Source organism: Xiphophorus couchianus, chromosome 22 (assembly GCF_001444195.1).
Source record: "Xiphophorus couchianus chromosome 22, X_couchianus-1.0, whole genome shotgun sequence".
NCBI lineage: Eukaryota > Metazoa > Chordata > Actinopteri > Cyprinodontiformes > Poeciliidae > Xiphophorus > Xiphophorus couchianus.
Genome location: NC_040249.1, coordinates 1,392,839 through 1,409,733, shown reverse-complemented (window position 1 = coordinate 1,409,733; position 16,895 = coordinate 1,392,839). Strand labels below are relative to the sequence as shown.

Below are 16,895 nucleotides of genomic sequence, written 5' to 3'. Positions count from 1 at the left end.
GGGGGGAGGAGAGTAGAGAATGAATATTTCAGCTGCCTGAAATAACCTGTTCCCCTCCATAACATGGGAACAAATTAATTCACCAACAAGGCCTTAACTCTGTTTATTCCTCTTATCATCAACAATAAATCCTGTGAATTTGGTAACATTTGCTCTTTATTTGACAAAGTTATGAGGGGGGAACCATATATTTCAGCTGCCTGAAATAATCTGTTCCCCTCCATAACATGGGAACAAATTAATTCACCAACAAGGCCTTAACTCTGTTTATTCCTCTTATCATCAACAATAAATCCTGTGAATTTGGTAACATTTGCTCTTTATTTGACAAAGTTATGAGGGGCCTTGGGATTTAAACTTTTTTCCATAGCTGCCTTATATCAAAGTCTTGTAAGTATAAATATCAAACAGTTTTCAAAATGTAATTTATTAACCTTTAAACAACATACATAAACAAGCACACCACAGCAATCTCAGGAACAAAGGCAACTAAGGCAAACACGCAAAGCAGTGATGTTTTTTCAGTTGGTGGGCTTCCCACACATGCATGATGGAACCACCTCAGACACACGTCACACTGGATCTAGGAAAGAAACCAAAAATATCAGGTTTTTTTTAGAAAAATATGTCTTTACAATTACAATATATAATCAATCATTTTAGATTCCTTTATATTCCAACTGTTGGAGGATCATATCATAGCTTGTTTACGCAAGATAAGATTAGATAAAACTTGTCCTCTTCATTTAGTTTACTAACACTAAGTCTTTGAATAATTCTAAAAACTTTCCTACCCAGTTCACATCCGTGTCACTTTCCATCTCTCCACAGAAGTGACACAAGTCTTTTAGGTCCTCTGTTAACAACAAAAGTATAAAAACACACACACACGATTATACATGTACAATCGTGACCGTATATATGTGTGTTTGTGTGTGTATAAAACTATTACACAGGATGTGCTAAGCACCAACACAGTCATTTATGAAAAAAATATAGAAGATGAAATGATTGTACTTATTAATTTGTAGACAAACAATTTCCTTAAATAAATGTTTTCAGAGTCCATGTTAATGTATTAAGTTTTGCTAAGTACAGATGTTTAAGCCAAACATACAAATAATAGTAATCATGATAACAATTGTCATAAACACTCAAAATAAGAATATTAATGTTATCCTCACCACTGTTAAGGATTAGTCTCACAGCAATTTCCAACCTCATGCTGTGGACCGCCTCTCTGGAAACAGGAAAATCCACAACCTCTTTTGACAGGATTTTTTCTGCAAACTGAAATGAACAGCTTCATTTAATGTCTTTAAATTTAAGTAACAAAGTAAGTAATTCACTGTACATGTCTCAAAATATATATCAAAATCCTAAAGTCATACACTGTGTGACAATATGTCCGCACCTTCAGTGAAAATACACCACATGATGAGCTATCCTGTTGTTTTGGATGCTTGACTGTGTCACATGTCCAACGTGAGACATTGCACCCCTTCTTCCTCATAAATGCCCTGTAAATATAGATATATTAATAAGAACAACTTTATTTGATTTTCATACTTGAGTTAAAGTTAAATTTAAAGACATTAAATGAAGCTGTTCATTTCAGTTTGCAGAAAAAATCCTGTCAAAAGAGGTTGTGGATTTTCCTGTTTCCAGAGAGGCGGTCCACAGCATGAGGTTGGAAATTGCTGTGAGACTAATCCTTAACAGTGGTGAGGATAACATTAATATTCTTATTTTGAGTGTTTATGACAATTGTTATCATGATTACTATTATTTGTATGTTTGGCTAAAACATCTGTACTTAGCAAAACTTAATACATTAACATGGACTCTGAAAACATTTATTTAAGGAAATTGTTTGTCTACAAATTAATAAGTACAATCATTTCATCTTCTATATTTTTTTCATAAATGACTGTGTTGGTGCTTAGCACATCCTGTGTAATAGTTTTATACACACACAAACACACATATATACGGTCACGATTGTACATGTATAATCGTGTGTGTGTGTTTTTATACTTTTGTTGTTAACAGAGGACCTAAAAGACTTGTGTCACTTCTGTGGAGAGATGGAAAGTGACACGGATGTGAACTGGGTAGGAAAGTTTTTAGAATTATTCAAAGACTTAGTGTTAGTAAACTAAATGAAGAGGACAAGTTTTATCTAATCTTATCTTGCGTAAACAAGCTATGATATGATCCTCCAACAGTTGGAATATAAAGGAATCTAAAATGATTGATTATATATTGTAATTGTAAAGACATATTTTTCTAAAAAAAACCTGATATTTTTGGTTTCTTTCCTAGATCCAGTGTGACGTGTGTCTGAGGTGGTTCCATCATGCATGTGTGGGAAGCCCACCAACTGAAAAAACATATCACTGCTTTGCGTGTTTGCCTTACTTGCCTTTGTTCCTGAGATTGCTGTGGTGTGCTTGTTTATGTATGTTGTTTAAAGGTTAATAAATTACATTTTGAAAACTGTTTGATATTTATACTTACAAGACTTTGATATAAGGCAGCTATGGAAAAAAGTTTAAATCCCAAGGCCCCTCATAACTTTGTCAAATAAAGAGCAAATGTTACCAAATTCACAGGATTTATTGTTGATGATAAGAGGAATAAACAGAGTTAAGGCCTTGTTGGTGAATTAATTTGTTCCCATGTTATGGAGGGGAACAGGTTATTTCAGGCAGCTGAAATATTCATTCTCTACTCTCCTCCCCCCATAACGTTTGGGAATAAATGGCAACTGTTGCCAAATTCTCAAAAATTGTTATGTGTGATAGCCTGCAGTATACTAGAAATGCCCTTACTACAGTAATCTGTCATATTTTACATTAGAACGGGATTTACCAGAAAGTCCACGCTTTCGTCTTTTCAGGAAGTCTTAATAATTATGCCATGCTTTCAGCAATCGTCTTATATCAGCAATGAAAAATTATAAATACACACTAAGTGTTGACTGACTTTTATTTCTGTCAGGCGTAAGTGACAAAAGTTAGAAAAAGACCGATTCTCTTGGCGTTTAAAATAACACAAAACAGCGTAAAAAGACCTCGTTTATTTAATTATTTTTACAATTTTGTAAACAATAGCTGCCGATTAAACTAAATGTTACAAGCTTGACATGATTAACTGAGTTGTTTTTACCGAGAAATCGATCAGAAGCGCCGTGAAAATGGTCAGATCCGCCTCTCCGGCTGTAATGCGCGCTCCCGACACAGGGGGAACAGATTTTCGCAGGGGAACCGAATAGCGCACAAGACCTCTTCACTTTCTTCTTCTTTTGTTCAGGGTCCTCCAGGACTATTATAAATATAAAGTTGTTCATTTCCTCTTCCCTTTTTGTTATTTGTTCCACTGGGAAGAGACGAATTTTATAATCCAATGCGATCCTTTTTATTTACATTGTCTTGTTTTTTTTTTGTCCTTCTGTATTAATGATAGGCGTTTGAATGTTTTCACTTGAATGATTATTACACCTTTATAGCATTTGACGATGCTAACATTGCTAACACTATTATTTCGTACAAATCGGGCTGGAGAACTGAATCACGTGCCATGTGCTAATGCTAACACCTCCCGGTTGTCACGTTGAATAAACAGAGGTCGCCTCCGCACCCAGACTTGACGTCTTGCGGTTTGTCCGAGTTTAATCAAGGCTTAACGCCGATCTTGTTTTCAACAGCCATGTATCGTGGACACGTCTTATAAAGTCCCCAAAAATGCCGTCAGAACTAAAAAGGTGACACAAACCTAAATTAGTTCACAAAAACTGAGTATTTCAGCATTTGACAAAAGATACTAATAAAACAAAACCGTACCTCATTAGCCGCATTGACTCCAGAGGAATAAAACTTGAACTTCTTCAGCTAGAACGCCCCTTGTGGCTCTAAGTGCGTCAGCCAATTCTTTCCCCGGGAAACACATGGTCCATGGAACGAAACAAAGTCCCCCCCCCACACACACACATTTGAATGCACCCTTAACCAAAACCAACGAGCTTCAACACAAATTTACTAAAGAACTACCACACATTCATCACGTAATGTTTTATATTAAATAAAATGTAACTACTGCAACCTTAAACCAAACAACAACAACAAATAAAAAACCTGTATGTAAGAGCAACGCAGACGCTGCATAACAAAAAAAAAGGACCATCAAAAACCAGATGCTGCTGGACTGGCAGACTGAAGGAGCTGAACAGTTTCACAGTACTGCACTTAAGTGGACATTAAACTAGCCACAGTCGTTTTCCTGCTGATGCTCCAAATCAAAAACTGCTTAAGGAATAAAGAAACACAACAGTTTGTTTCCAGACATTAGAAGAGAGCAGCAGCAGATCCAGATGAGTAACTGCTGTAGAGAGGAGAAGTTTCGTCTTTTTATCGCTCTTCTCTTCAATAACGGTGAAACTTCTCTGAGTGGCTGCTGAACTTTGTGGAACTTCACCCTCCCACCCCCACACCTCTCTCACCACGGAGAAACACCCGTCACACACAGAGAGACGATAACTCATTAGACTTAAAGAAAAAAAAAAAAAACAGAGACAGCGGCAGTCAGACGTTGCAAATGAGTCTGAATGGGATTTTAAATTACTTATTTTACTTTAAACCAGCACAACATTTATCTAAAAAGCACAAGCGTTCACACCTCCTCAAATATTATGTCCTAAATACAAGAAAACGATTCATTCTGATAATGTTTCTTCTAATCAAAACATGCTTTTCATCTCACTTTGGCTCTAAAAAAAAAAAAAAAAAGAAAAAATGACCTTGGGGACTAATCAACTTTCAGTATTTAAAAAAAAAAAAGTGTCTGTGCCAATGTGAAAGAAACATTTTATATACAATGTCTAAGTAGCTCTTGACACACATTTCTAAAGGCTCTGCAGTGCTGCATGATCCCAAAAGTTTAGATGTTCTGTCTCCTGGTGAAAGCTCTCACTCCTATGATCTAAATAACTTTGTCCTGATCTAAAAGCCACTCTGTCTAATAACTGCTGTAGGATTCCTAATTAACAGTATAAGCTTTGTGGGAATTATAAATGGCAGCTGAATAAACACTTTTCACACCAAACACCATTACGCCTCTAAGGTTGCTTGTTTCAAAACCTTGTTGTTGTTTTTTTTTTTTTAAAAAAAAGGTTGTAATCAATTTTATTTTACTTTTTAGCAAATTCTGCAACAAAGGACACCAACCAAATCAAGGTTTTACATTCACCCAGCGGTTCTGTCGCTCTTTGTTGCTAATGGCTTTATGCTACAGTACCGGCTGGTTCTTAAAAATTGAATCATTACCTATTTTGAAAAACTATAGCTTTATTCTTTATTGTAGCAAATGACTCGAAATGAAGCAACATGGTATTCTTTCATCATAAAGTTAGACCTACACTAAATGTTTGGTTTTTTTCCACTTGGAACTCTAACACAGACTTTTAATTGAAACAAACCGAGACGCACGAGCCCCTTTAATTCACAGTGCTTTTTTTTTTATCATAATCAATCTCATTCGATTTAGATGAAAGATTCAATTTGCATTGTGAGAATTCGCTGTAATTTAGTTTGCTGGTGTAGAACCGGCAGATATTATTTGTGCCACGAGACAATATCAAAGTCTCAAGGCACATATGAAACAGAAAGTCAGTCCAATCGAATCACCCAGACGGATTCAAGTTCAATTACACACATTCCAGTTTGACCTTCAACCTATGATCAAATTGACTTTAAATCATTCAGGTTTCTCACAATAAACTCAAACCCACCAACAGCGTCAGGCCCTGAATTTCAGTTCCATGTAGTCCGACCGCGACAGACTGCGATCTGCCTGACCCAGACCGGTTCCAAAGTGCCAGACAGTAGACGATGGTCTCATTAAGGAAGCAGACTGACTCATGAAGCCTTCCCTTCACTCCTCAGCTTCCATCCTGAGCCTGCGAGGAGGAGCGGGGCGCCTTCCAGCAGCGCCCCGCTCATGACTGGACGAGTGGCGGTCTGCTGCAGGAGGCCGCCATCAACCTTTTCATTAGTTTGCTGAAAACACAACAGAGGAGCACAACGGTTTTATTGAGCAGCGACTGATCACACTTCTTACTTTAACTTCCTTCATGCTTTAGAACTGTAGCCAAGAAACATGAAAACTGGGCGTTTTTTTTTTTTTTTGCATAGGCCTATATATATATATATGTTGTACACAGGCGTACCCAGACACAGTGAGAGGTTCTTTAAGTATTTTTAAAGAGATGCCTTATTTATCTACAACATTTCTGCTATTTAGTCCGTCTTTGCTGCGTGGCAGCAAACTGAAAGGTCATAATAATCAGAATCAATATTACAGTAATAGATTATGAGTAATTTGTCATTCTGCCATTCAGTTTTAGCTTCCGTGCCTTTTAATCATGGAAATGCGCTTCTCATGGTTCACAGATTCACTATGCGGGAACACCAGCAGTGCACAAAGAGTTGAACAGTAGCGTTAAAGTTCAAATGGAAATTCCCTCTGGTGTTTTCAGTCTCTTTAGTACCAATGTCTTCTATATTCGTCTCATCTCTAGTCATACGGTTTTCATCAAAATGTTGGAAATTATTTTTGACTAAAAATATGCAACAAACAAATAATCAGCCTCCCTATAGTGCTTGAGAAAAGCTTATCCTTTTTTTTTTTTTTTGACAGATTTCCAAGTGACTTTGTTCATCTAATTTTAATTTAAAAACAACAATCAAGGTATAAAACCGGTGAACGCTGTGCAGTCAGTCTTGGCATCGTGTAAACACGCGTTAGTTCATCTTCACTCACCTGAAAAAGAAATCTGCTACTTTGCTACAGGCTTCAGTCTGAGCTCACTCCTCCACCTAAACGCGCCACATCCACACTGAATGACAAAAAAAAACAAACATCATGTTTGATTTCAATGCAATCATGCTTTGATTTGCCATTGCTGATTGGCCATTGTTCCCAGTCCATAATCAAAAAGCCAATTTACACAATAAATAATGATGCTGTCAGTCCCAGATTCATCGGCTGCCAGGAGGGATTTATTGGTAGAATATCGTGGGCGCCGTGGAATCAGATCACTGGGCAGTTCAGCAACCAAAAATGACTCAAATACAACTTTTAAGCCTCTAAGGCCCTCTTGTGGTCTTAGAAAGTAACACATCATAATGCCTAACAGCATCTCTAGATGAACATATTTCCATGTACATCTTTCGTATAATTTTAAGTTTTATTCATTTTGTATTTAGGTCATATTTAAATGACTTACAATGCACATTTTGTCAATTTTGTGTCGCTTGTTGTTGACATTCGTATTTCCTAATGCTTAATACGTTGGATGGAGCAATCTGTCAACAAATAAGCAATTTCTTCTTGGGGAACAATAAAGTTTATTCTATTCTATAACATTTCTTTATGTGAGCCTCAGGTGTCCATTTTAATCTTCTGCCTTAAGTTTTTTTTTTTTTTTTTAAACTCAGTTTCCTATAATAGTTAATTGAAATGATGTGTTGCAAAGAGAAAGCATACAAGTTACTTTGTCTTTGTCAAAAACTGTTGAGAAAAAAAAAAGAAAACTCTCTTCAGTCGTCGTTACCCAAAGACGTAGGAAGAACTCACTCTTATTAGTATTTCGGTTGTGTCTTGCAGGCCTCTAGTGCATAAATAATTAAAGACCAAAATAGTCTCCATATTCAGTGTAGTGCAAAATGTCTCCTATCCAGGAGTAGGCACTGGCCCGGGGTCCATAACAAAGACAATAACTCTTCCAGTCTCTTTGTAATACTAAGAACAACTGATGAAATGTTAATTTGAATTTTAAGCTCATGCTGCCTTCTCGGATCGTTCTCTTTTTTCCACTCCACCTGTGTCTTCTTTGTTGGATGCCGTTGAAGTTAGCCTTTAAAATATTGACTCAATCAAGGGGTTATTTCACTGTGTTTTAAGAAATTTGGAATATCCAAAGCCTTTGTGTATCAGAACTAAACAGAATCATTGTAAAACAAATTCTTCGAGGCCCAGTTATGCTTTTAAACGTATCAGTTCATGTTGTCTATAGAAATGATGTAAACTCTCTATGTTTTGCGGGATCTCACTCGATGTCTCGTACCTGGACATTTTACAACGCAGAAATATTAAATCATCCTGTATTTGTGTGTATTTTCCTTCCTGTGATCAGAATTTCCTGTATTTTTACGAAAAGATCTTGATTTATCTCATAGCTTGTCTTTGTAATTCAGCTACACTCTAACACCAGTCAGATCATTTCCAAATAGCTTAGCTGAAAACTGAAAGATAATCCATCTAAAATCATGTTAATTGAACCACATAGGAGTAAATTTATATTGGAGCTCTTTACAGTTTGACCATAATTCCTTCTTGTGGTTACAATTGCACATTTGTTTTCATAAACACACATTTTAAACCTAAAATATGCATGAAAATGCTGTGGTCAAAATAATATATATATATATATATATATACATATTTAGAACAGTGGTTCCCTATTATTTTTTCTTTACTGCGCCCCCTTTTGGTTTATATGAAAATTTCCTGTGCACCCCCAGACCACACAAAACCTCATCAAACCCCCAATCCATTATGCAAACTTTTTTTTCTGCAGTGCAAAGTTTTGAAATCAGGAAATATTTATCCAATTGACGTGATCAAAAGTTGGCAAAAATACTGAACGACTTACGTGATCCTGCAAACACTTAGCAAGAGGAGACTCCTGGTGTACCTGCGCTTTCGTCAGCTCTTCAAATAATGAATCTCTTCATTCTGTTCCTGTGAAAAGAAGATTTAAAACAGTCCTATTCAAATATATGTGTGATATTTATTGGAACCGAATCTTTCAAAGTCAAACGATGCCCAAAATATGCTAACTTTTTTTTGGTTTTTATTTATTTATTTTATTTTATTTTATTAGATTTTTATTATTATTATTATTATTTTATTTATTTATTTATGTTAGAATTAAAAGCGCCACTCTCCACATCCAAACCCGGGAAACGTTTAAGGAAACAATGTTGATTAACAAAATATGATTGCCGATATTCATACGATATTCACATTCACACCAGTAGGTGGCGGCAATGCACGCCATACTTTTGCCAACAGCCAGTGGGGGGGGGGAAGAAAGAAAAAAAAAACCTCATGAAGAAGAAGCAGAGACACCTGCTGAACGCTGCCGGGGAGACAGACAGACGGGAGGATGACCGTGTCGGGACAAACAGCTGTGCTCCACGAGACGTGGCCCGCGAGATGCCGCGCGCGCTTCTGGAGGCTCTTTCCTCACCTGACGCTGTGCTGCGCCTTAGTGGCTTACACGATGCTGGGCGCGCTGGTCTTCATGCAGGTCGAGGGGGGAAGGAAATCCAGCACCGAGCAGGAATACCGCAACTTTCTGTCGAGCATCGTCAAGATGGTCCAGAACGACACCAGTAAGTCTGAGCGCATTGCAGCTTTTACTATCTACTGGAGCCTATGAATAAAATAGATTTTTCTGTTTATCGTAGTGATAATGTTTGGAAATTGGATCTGGGTACTCAAGAGTTGTTCTTAGTAAAGTTATTCCATTAACCTGTTTTGTGGAAACAGTTCACTTTGTGGTTTTGATGTCCTCTAAGCGTTCTCCTCTTGGTTTCAGATAACAAATCCTGCACGCTCAACCAAACGGTTAGCAAAGTTGTGGTAAAAATGCAGGATTTCAAGTCCATATGGTTCCAGAGCCCCAGCAGATGGAATTTGTTTGGTTCCGTCTTCTTCTGCTGCTCTATTTTTTCAACTGTTGGTAAGTTGGTGTTAGTATGTGTGGTTCCGTGTGGACAGGGGATGGATTTGATGACTCTTTCCCCAGGTTTCTGAAGTGATGTCTTCCAAACTCTCACACAGCAGATGTGTTAAGCCTCTGGGCGTTGCCGTGGTGTTGGCAACCAAAGTGATCTCAAAAGATATTGGCAAAGTTCTCAGACCGACGTGGTTCATCTGATTATTTATGTGCACATTATGTTCAGTGAAACAGGTTCATTTGCGCATCTGTCTCTTCAGCAGGATGCATTTTGGATGCATGGATGGACAGAAGGGGAAAAAAACAGAATGCACTTTTCTCCATCTAATGCACCATATGTTTCAAAAATTCAGAAATATTTCAGGCTTAACTCCTCAAATGGTATTTATACCGAAGGTAGTCTGTTGTCGCAGTCCCGGCACTTTATCCATTTAAGTTTTATTATTATTTCCAGCAGTGTCTGGAGGTCAGAATGTGCATGCATCGTGAATAAACAAATTATTGCTCTCTGAGCTTCAGCCAAAGTGGATGACATGCAGTCGAAGGTTAATCTACTTAAGATCACAACAGAAAAGATATGCAGATGCTACATTAAGAATTTGTTAAATACTTTCTCATGTTAAATGAAAACTGTCATTTCTAGTTAATGTGGCTCTTCAACCAAACTTCACTGAGATTGTGTGGACAGTTTTATGAACACGACTGTTCAGAATACACCCATAATGCCTCAAAGATGTTAGACGGAAAGATTTGATGCAGGGTGTGGTCTAACGCACAGTATTCTTCCAGTTATTAGTATCTGTGCAGATGAATTCGGGAACCAAAAGAAAGATGAAGGTCATCTTTGAGGAGACCCACCACAAATATACATTTATTTTATGAATATCTGTAAGATATCTGGATTGTGACATAAATTTGCTTCCCATGGTCTATTTTTTTGCTTATATATTGTCTTCTTGCCATACATATTGATTAATAAATGTCCATCTCTCTCCGAGGAGCAGAGCGTCGCTCCACTCTGCTAATTGTTGATTAGCTACTATAAGCAAAACTAAAACACTTAAAGCAAAACTACCAGGACTTCAGCTTCTCACACAATCCAAAACCTCAGGGGATTATGTCGTCTCTCCAGCGTTCCTAATGTTTGTGATGAAAGTTCGCTAATTTAAACTTAACAAACACATTTTCTTTTCTAAGACCTACTTCTCCTCCCATGACTTGACATAGAAGAAACAAGTGACGATATCACTGATGTCTTCTTCTCAGTTGCTGGACTAAGTACTAAAAGGCTATCAACTAATGGCTAATGGCTCAGCAGCAACAGGAAGTCCAAATTACTCAGAAGACAAGCCACTTTAGATTGAGAATGCCTTTCACGTCGCCACAAAGAGCTTGTTAAAGATGTAGAGGCCTAGTTGGAGATTACATTTTTTTGTCTTTGTATAATCAAAATCCATCATGCACTCAGAAGGAAAGCAAAGTTCTCACTGCTGTCGGTACAATCGTCTGAAAAGCCAAATACGACAGAGCTAGTCAGCGCCACGCCTTCAAAACGTTAAACGTTACGCTGCATGATTTTAAAAAAGATCAGCTCTCGCTATTTGTCTTCTGGTTTAATGTGGGTCACAGAAATCAATGTGTTTCAATTTAAACTAGCAACTTGTTTCTGGAGAACATAAAATCAGAAGAGATTTAATACAGTGAGCCACTTATCAGTAGTGAGAGACTAAAGGAGGATCAGGACCAACATTATTATCACGCAGGTTTTAGATTGTTTTCAAGTTTAAGTTATTTGTTGGACTGGCACAAAATAGGCTTTTTTTTTTTTAAATGACATTTTTTGGTTCCTTTTAAGATGAGGCTTGATGTGACTAAAGCGTGTTTTGGAAGTCTCTGTAATTGAAGCGTCACTTTGTTTAATGGAAGTCGCACCCAGCAGGGCGTTTTGTGATGGTTCTTGAGGAACATTCAGATCTCAGTAATGGGAAGACGAAGCAGGTCTAAATATTTCAGAAGAAACGTAGGAAGGAAGTCGCTCGGAAAGGTTCTGGATGGACATCTATTTGTGATCCGTCTACTACAGGGGTGGGCAACTCCAGGCCTCGAGGGTTCGGTCTCCTGCAACTTTTAGATGTACCTTTACTTCAACACACCTGACTAAAATAATGAGGTCATTAGCAGGACTCTGGAGAACTTGACCTCACTTAGGAGGTGATTCAGATATTGGATTCAAGTGTGTTGGACCAGGGAGACATCTAAGAGTTGCAGGACACTGGCCCTCGAGGACCAGGATTGCCCACCCCTGGTCTGCTGCCTCACAACCTGATATTTTACTATAAAGTATTGTTACTGGAAAACTTATTGGCCACTTGTTCTCACTGTTGTTTTGTCTTCTAATCACTCGTGTGTCATTTACATTTATCAACTTCACTTTGTGATTCTGTTTTTCTTTCCACAGAAGGTACGCCTGGCTCAGTGTCTGTGTGCTGAGCTGGTTTCAGTCATGGGCTATAACTTTATTATTTCTGTTTTTAACTTTGTTTATTGTAACTAATCTTTTTCTTGTCTGGAGAAAGTATTCCTGGCTTAAATCTTATGTGTTTAGTTTAGTTGAAACCAGAAGTTTACATACACTATAGAAAAAAAACATGTATGCATTTTTTTTTTATTATTTTTTTTTTTTTGCACACTGACGTGAAATCAGAATAAACATTTCCCATTTTTAGGTCAGTTCAGATTACCAGAATGTTTCCTATTTGCTAAATGCCACAATAATGAGAAGGAATTTTTACAGGCATTGTTTTTTATTTAATAGTTGGTAGCTGCCCCTAAATTTTCAATAGGATTTAGATCAGCATTTTGTGATGACCACTCCAAAACACTGACTTTGTTTTCCTTAAGCTTCTTTGTAACCAGCTTTGGGTTATAGTCCATTTGGAAGACCCATTTGTGTGCAAGCTTTCACTTAATGGCTGATATTGCATCAGTGTTTCCATATAATGTTCTTTCCTCAAGACACCGTCTATTTTGTGAAGTCCACCAGTCCCTCCTTCACCAAAACAATCCCACAACATACTGCTCCCTGCCCTGAGTTTCACAGTTGGGATGGTTTTCTCAGGCTTGCAAGCTTTCCCCCCTTTTTTTTTTCTCCAAATGTAACAGTGGCCATTATGGCCGAACAGTTCAGCTTTAGTTTTGTCAGACCATAGGACATGTCTCTTAAAATGAAGGTCTTTGTCCCTGTGTGCATTTGCAAACATTAATCTGGCTTTTTTAAAAGTTTCTTATGACAAAAGTAAAATAAAGAAGTAATGGCATTTCTGCTATTAATTCAATATGGTACTGATAAGTACTGTATCAGCCCATGCCGTTGTTTTATATGGATAATAATGACAAACTGTTACCAGGTTCAGCCAGCATCTCCACAAGGCTTTTTGTTCTGGAGTCAATCTACACGCTTTTGGACCAAAGCACATTAATTTCTGAGACACAGAACCTGGTCTCCTTCCTGAGCGTTATGATGGATCAAAAAACTTATAGTGTCAAAAAAATGCATGTAGTCTTTTTATACGGTCAGGGGTGCCCAGAGTTGGTCCTCGAGGGCCAGCATCCTGCACGTTTTAGTTCTCTCCCTGGTAGTACCAACAACCTTTTCAGCATGTCAGTGTTCTTCTTAGGCCTACTAACGAGCCATCATTGGATCCAGGTGCATTAAACCAGGGAGAGAACTGAAACATGCAGGATGCCGGCCCTCGAGGACCGACTTTGGGCACCACTGGTGTATGTAAACTTCTGGCTTCAAGTTCAGTTTGTCTTTCTTTTTTTTTCTTTCTTGTGCTGTTGTTGCAGTCCAGCTAAAGACACAGACTAATTCTGAAAGTTTAAGAGGAAGCGCTTCCTTTTCAATATCACATCACATGTTTTCTTAGGATGACGGACCTCTGTAGTCACTGACTGGGTTTTCGTAAACATGTTTCATCAGCTGGCATACCATCCTCAGAATCGTATCAGTCGTCAGCAAATACTTATTCCAAATTTAATCTCAATCTGTGTGCTGTATGTACGAAAATACATAGTTACTTTACACACAGCATGGAGTTGCTTTCTGTTACAAAGATACTGAGAGACAGTCTGACATAGTCACAGACGATTAACCATCAAACTTGCATTAGAGCCATCATCTCCTCTTCTTAGTTTATTGATTTATATATATATATATATATATATTCAGTATACTGTATATTATTAACCGAAAAAAACAAATGACTTTTAGTCAGTAGGATCCACTGCTCAAGCAAGTACCTACAAAATACAAATGTTATTCACTATCACTATACTCTCTTCTCTATGGACTTTGACTTGATCAGTTTTAAGTGACTTAGCAAAGCAACCATTTTAACTGAAAGAGTGAAAATAATTTTTGCTTCCAATTTCTGACAAAAATTGGAAGCAGAACATTTTTGGTTCTGGTCCAAAGACAAAGACCAGAACTTCTGAAACACAAACTGCTCAGTCATTTGATCTGGATGACATTAAATGAATGTTAATCATCATATTAATCTAAGGAGTCTCATTAATTTGACTACATTTGACCATTTCTTACAAGAAACAAGACACCATGCAGAAATTTAAGCAGGCTTTGTCCACCATGTTGATAATGAGTCAATTGCTCCACTGTGACTGTAGGATATGGGGAAATCTATCCAGTCACCTTGCTCGGTAAAGCGCTGTGCATCATTTATGCGATGGTGGGCATTCCTCTCATGCTCCTGGTCATTCTTGACGTGGGAGACTTTCTCGCTCTGGTGATGTCCAAAGCCTACAACCGCACCCGCGCCCGCGCCCGCGCCCTCTTCAAGACGTGGTCACGGTGGAGAACTCGCAGGAGAAGACCCTGGTCAAACCAGCGGACTCTGGACGATGGCACCTTGCTTCGTCAACCTCTAGACATCCGGCAGGTGCTGAACACTCAAGCAGATGTTCGACACAAGTCCATTCATCTCCAAAACAACAAAGAAATCTTTGAAAAGCTGCTGGCCAGAGATAATTTAATGAGAAAGGATCCACTACTCAGGTCCCTCTCCTGCCCTGAACTCGAACAGATGCCACAACCACCTAGTGAATTTGCCATATGGGATTTCTCGGGGTTAGGGAATGTAATGGAAGACTTTGACGTTCCATTTATACTCATCCTTTTCATTGTATTTGCATATATTTGCTTCGGAGGTATAATCCTCCCACTGTGGGAACCTCAAATAGAAGGATTTGACTCTTTCTACTTTTGCTTCATCACACTCACTACAATCGGATTTGGTGACATCATACCTAAAGACTCCAAGTGTTTCTGGATAACCTCCCTTTTTTTTGTGGTTGGCATGAGCATTATGTCCATGGCTTTCAAGCTAAGCCAAAATAGAATCGTTTCTTTTTATCGTAACTGCATCCGGTTCATTGGCAGGGCAAATGCTGAAACTACAGAAAATGTGGAAAAGAAGTAAGTCGAGATCTTCTGAATCAAGTTTTGGGATTGTGGAATTTATTATTTCCTGGATTTAATCAATTATTTATTGTATCTGTTTTTCATAAGCATGGGTAATTATGAAGTCATGCATGTGGCAAACACTTTATCCAGTGAATGGCTGTCATGATTAAAAAGATTTGTTTTCAAACATTTAAAGGGGTAGTATTATGTTTTCCAGTCACTTAGTTTTCCACACGATCAAGTAACTGCTACCTTCATTTGTTACAATAATGCTGTATATATCAAATATGACAAAAAAGAAATTGATATCTTAGTTTAATGCCTTGAAGCTAAGAAGGCATCTGTCTCTTTAAAACACCCTGCTCTTTCTGAAACTCCGCATTCAGGGAGTCACCACAACATCGCTTCTCTATTAGCCCTTCAACAACCAGCATTTCACTGAGGTGTAGCTCCTATAATGAGCTCAGCAGATGCACAGTTCCTCCTGGTATTTGCCAATTGCTGCAGGCTAGTCTGAAGGAGCTGAGTCGCGTGAGAGGGGTGCTCAATGAGGCAGAAGCTTGGAACTGCAGCCGTGAAGTTCCAAGCTCACAGCTCGCCTGCCTTCGTCGTAGAAGGCAGGAGAAGGAGATGAACCCTCCTGCGGTCTTAAGAGATGGGGTCATTTGCGCTTTTACAAGTTTTTGTCGTGGTTTCTGATGGAACAACCCCCTCACTTCCCTCTGTCCGACCGTGATATTTGCCGTCCTCCTCCTGAGCGTTTCAAAGGATCTCTCATACATGCACGAGAGAATCACGTTGATACTCCCAGGTATGTTTTTGATGAGGGAATAACATGATGTAAAACTAAAAGTAGACATTTTTTTACATAATACTGCCCCTATAAATACTGCTCATCAGGATTATCCTGCAGGAAAGTGATTTGACAGTTTTATTTTTGAGTATTGCATGAGATATTTTTTATCCAAAAGGATTTGCTGCAGAATATGCACAAAAAAAATGTCCATATGTTTTCTCTACATGGAATTGATTGCAAATTATTTGCATTTTGATTGTTGTATTTGTTCTTTGTAATTAAAGACTTACTACCCTCAACTTGAAAACTTGAATCTGCAACTGACTTCTCCTCCTGCCAGAGGTCAGCTGTGCATAGATTATTATTTAAGTTTACATTTTTAAACGTGTAGCAGACAGCCACACATGAAACACATAGAAGTAAAACAGGCCCACATAGAGGAACAGTAGAACAACTGATGTACCGTGAGGTAAATTAACCAGGATGTCCAGCAGCAGTCGCATTTTGTAGGAGTATAACTAAAAGAAGTCATGAGAAACATCAAGAATAACACAGTTAAATTCTTAATTATCTATCTGTCACACTAACATTATTACCAACAGCTTAAAAACTTGGCAGACAGATGAACCCTCTCAGGTTCTGTGTTGTGTTTCTTGGACGTGGGAGATTCTGCTGTATTAAGGCAAAGTCTCATTTGGGATGGTAATTTTAGTGCACAGCCAATTATTTGAAGATGAGAAGCAGGGGGTGTGGATAAATATGTGAAACTGTCCAAATATCACATGCAGACTGCAGTAAGATAGTCAGAATGA

General features: G+C 38.1%; 1 protein-coding gene and 2 long non-coding RNA genes across 3 annotated transcripts; 2 read left to right on the top strand and 1 right to left on the bottom strand.

The window, feature by feature from the left end:
- Window positions 1-303: 303 nt before the first annotated feature.
- On the bottom strand, window positions 304-1,570 carry LOC114137563 (uncharacterized). The gene is made up of 3 exons (XR_003594017.1): window positions 1,415-1,570; window positions 1,185-1,290; window positions 304-856 (listed from the first exon to the last, which is right to left on the bottom strand). It is a non-coding gene; the product is annotated as an uncharacterized LOC114137563 (long non-coding RNA).
- Window positions 1,571-1,590: 20 nt separating this feature from the next.
- LOC114137562 (uncharacterized) lies at window positions 1,591-2,502 on the top strand. Its single transcript, XR_003594016.1, has 2 exons — window positions 1,591-1,724; window positions 2,053-2,502. It is a non-coding gene; the product is annotated as an uncharacterized LOC114137562 (long non-coding RNA).
- Window positions 2,503-9,189: 6,687 nt separating this feature from the next.
- LOC114137527 (potassium channel subfamily K member 18-like) lies at window positions 9,190-16,382 on the top strand. The gene is made up of 3 exons (XM_028006162.1): window positions 9,190-9,458; window positions 9,665-9,808; window positions 14,492-16,382. Exons 1-3 carry the CDS (start codon window positions 9,230-9,232, stop codon window positions 15,301-15,303), a joined length of 1,185 nt encoding a protein of 394 aa, XP_027861963.1. The 5' UTR covers window positions 9,190-9,229; the 3' UTR covers window positions 15,304-16,382.
- The last annotated feature ends 513 nt before the right edge of the window (window positions 16,383-16,895 follow it).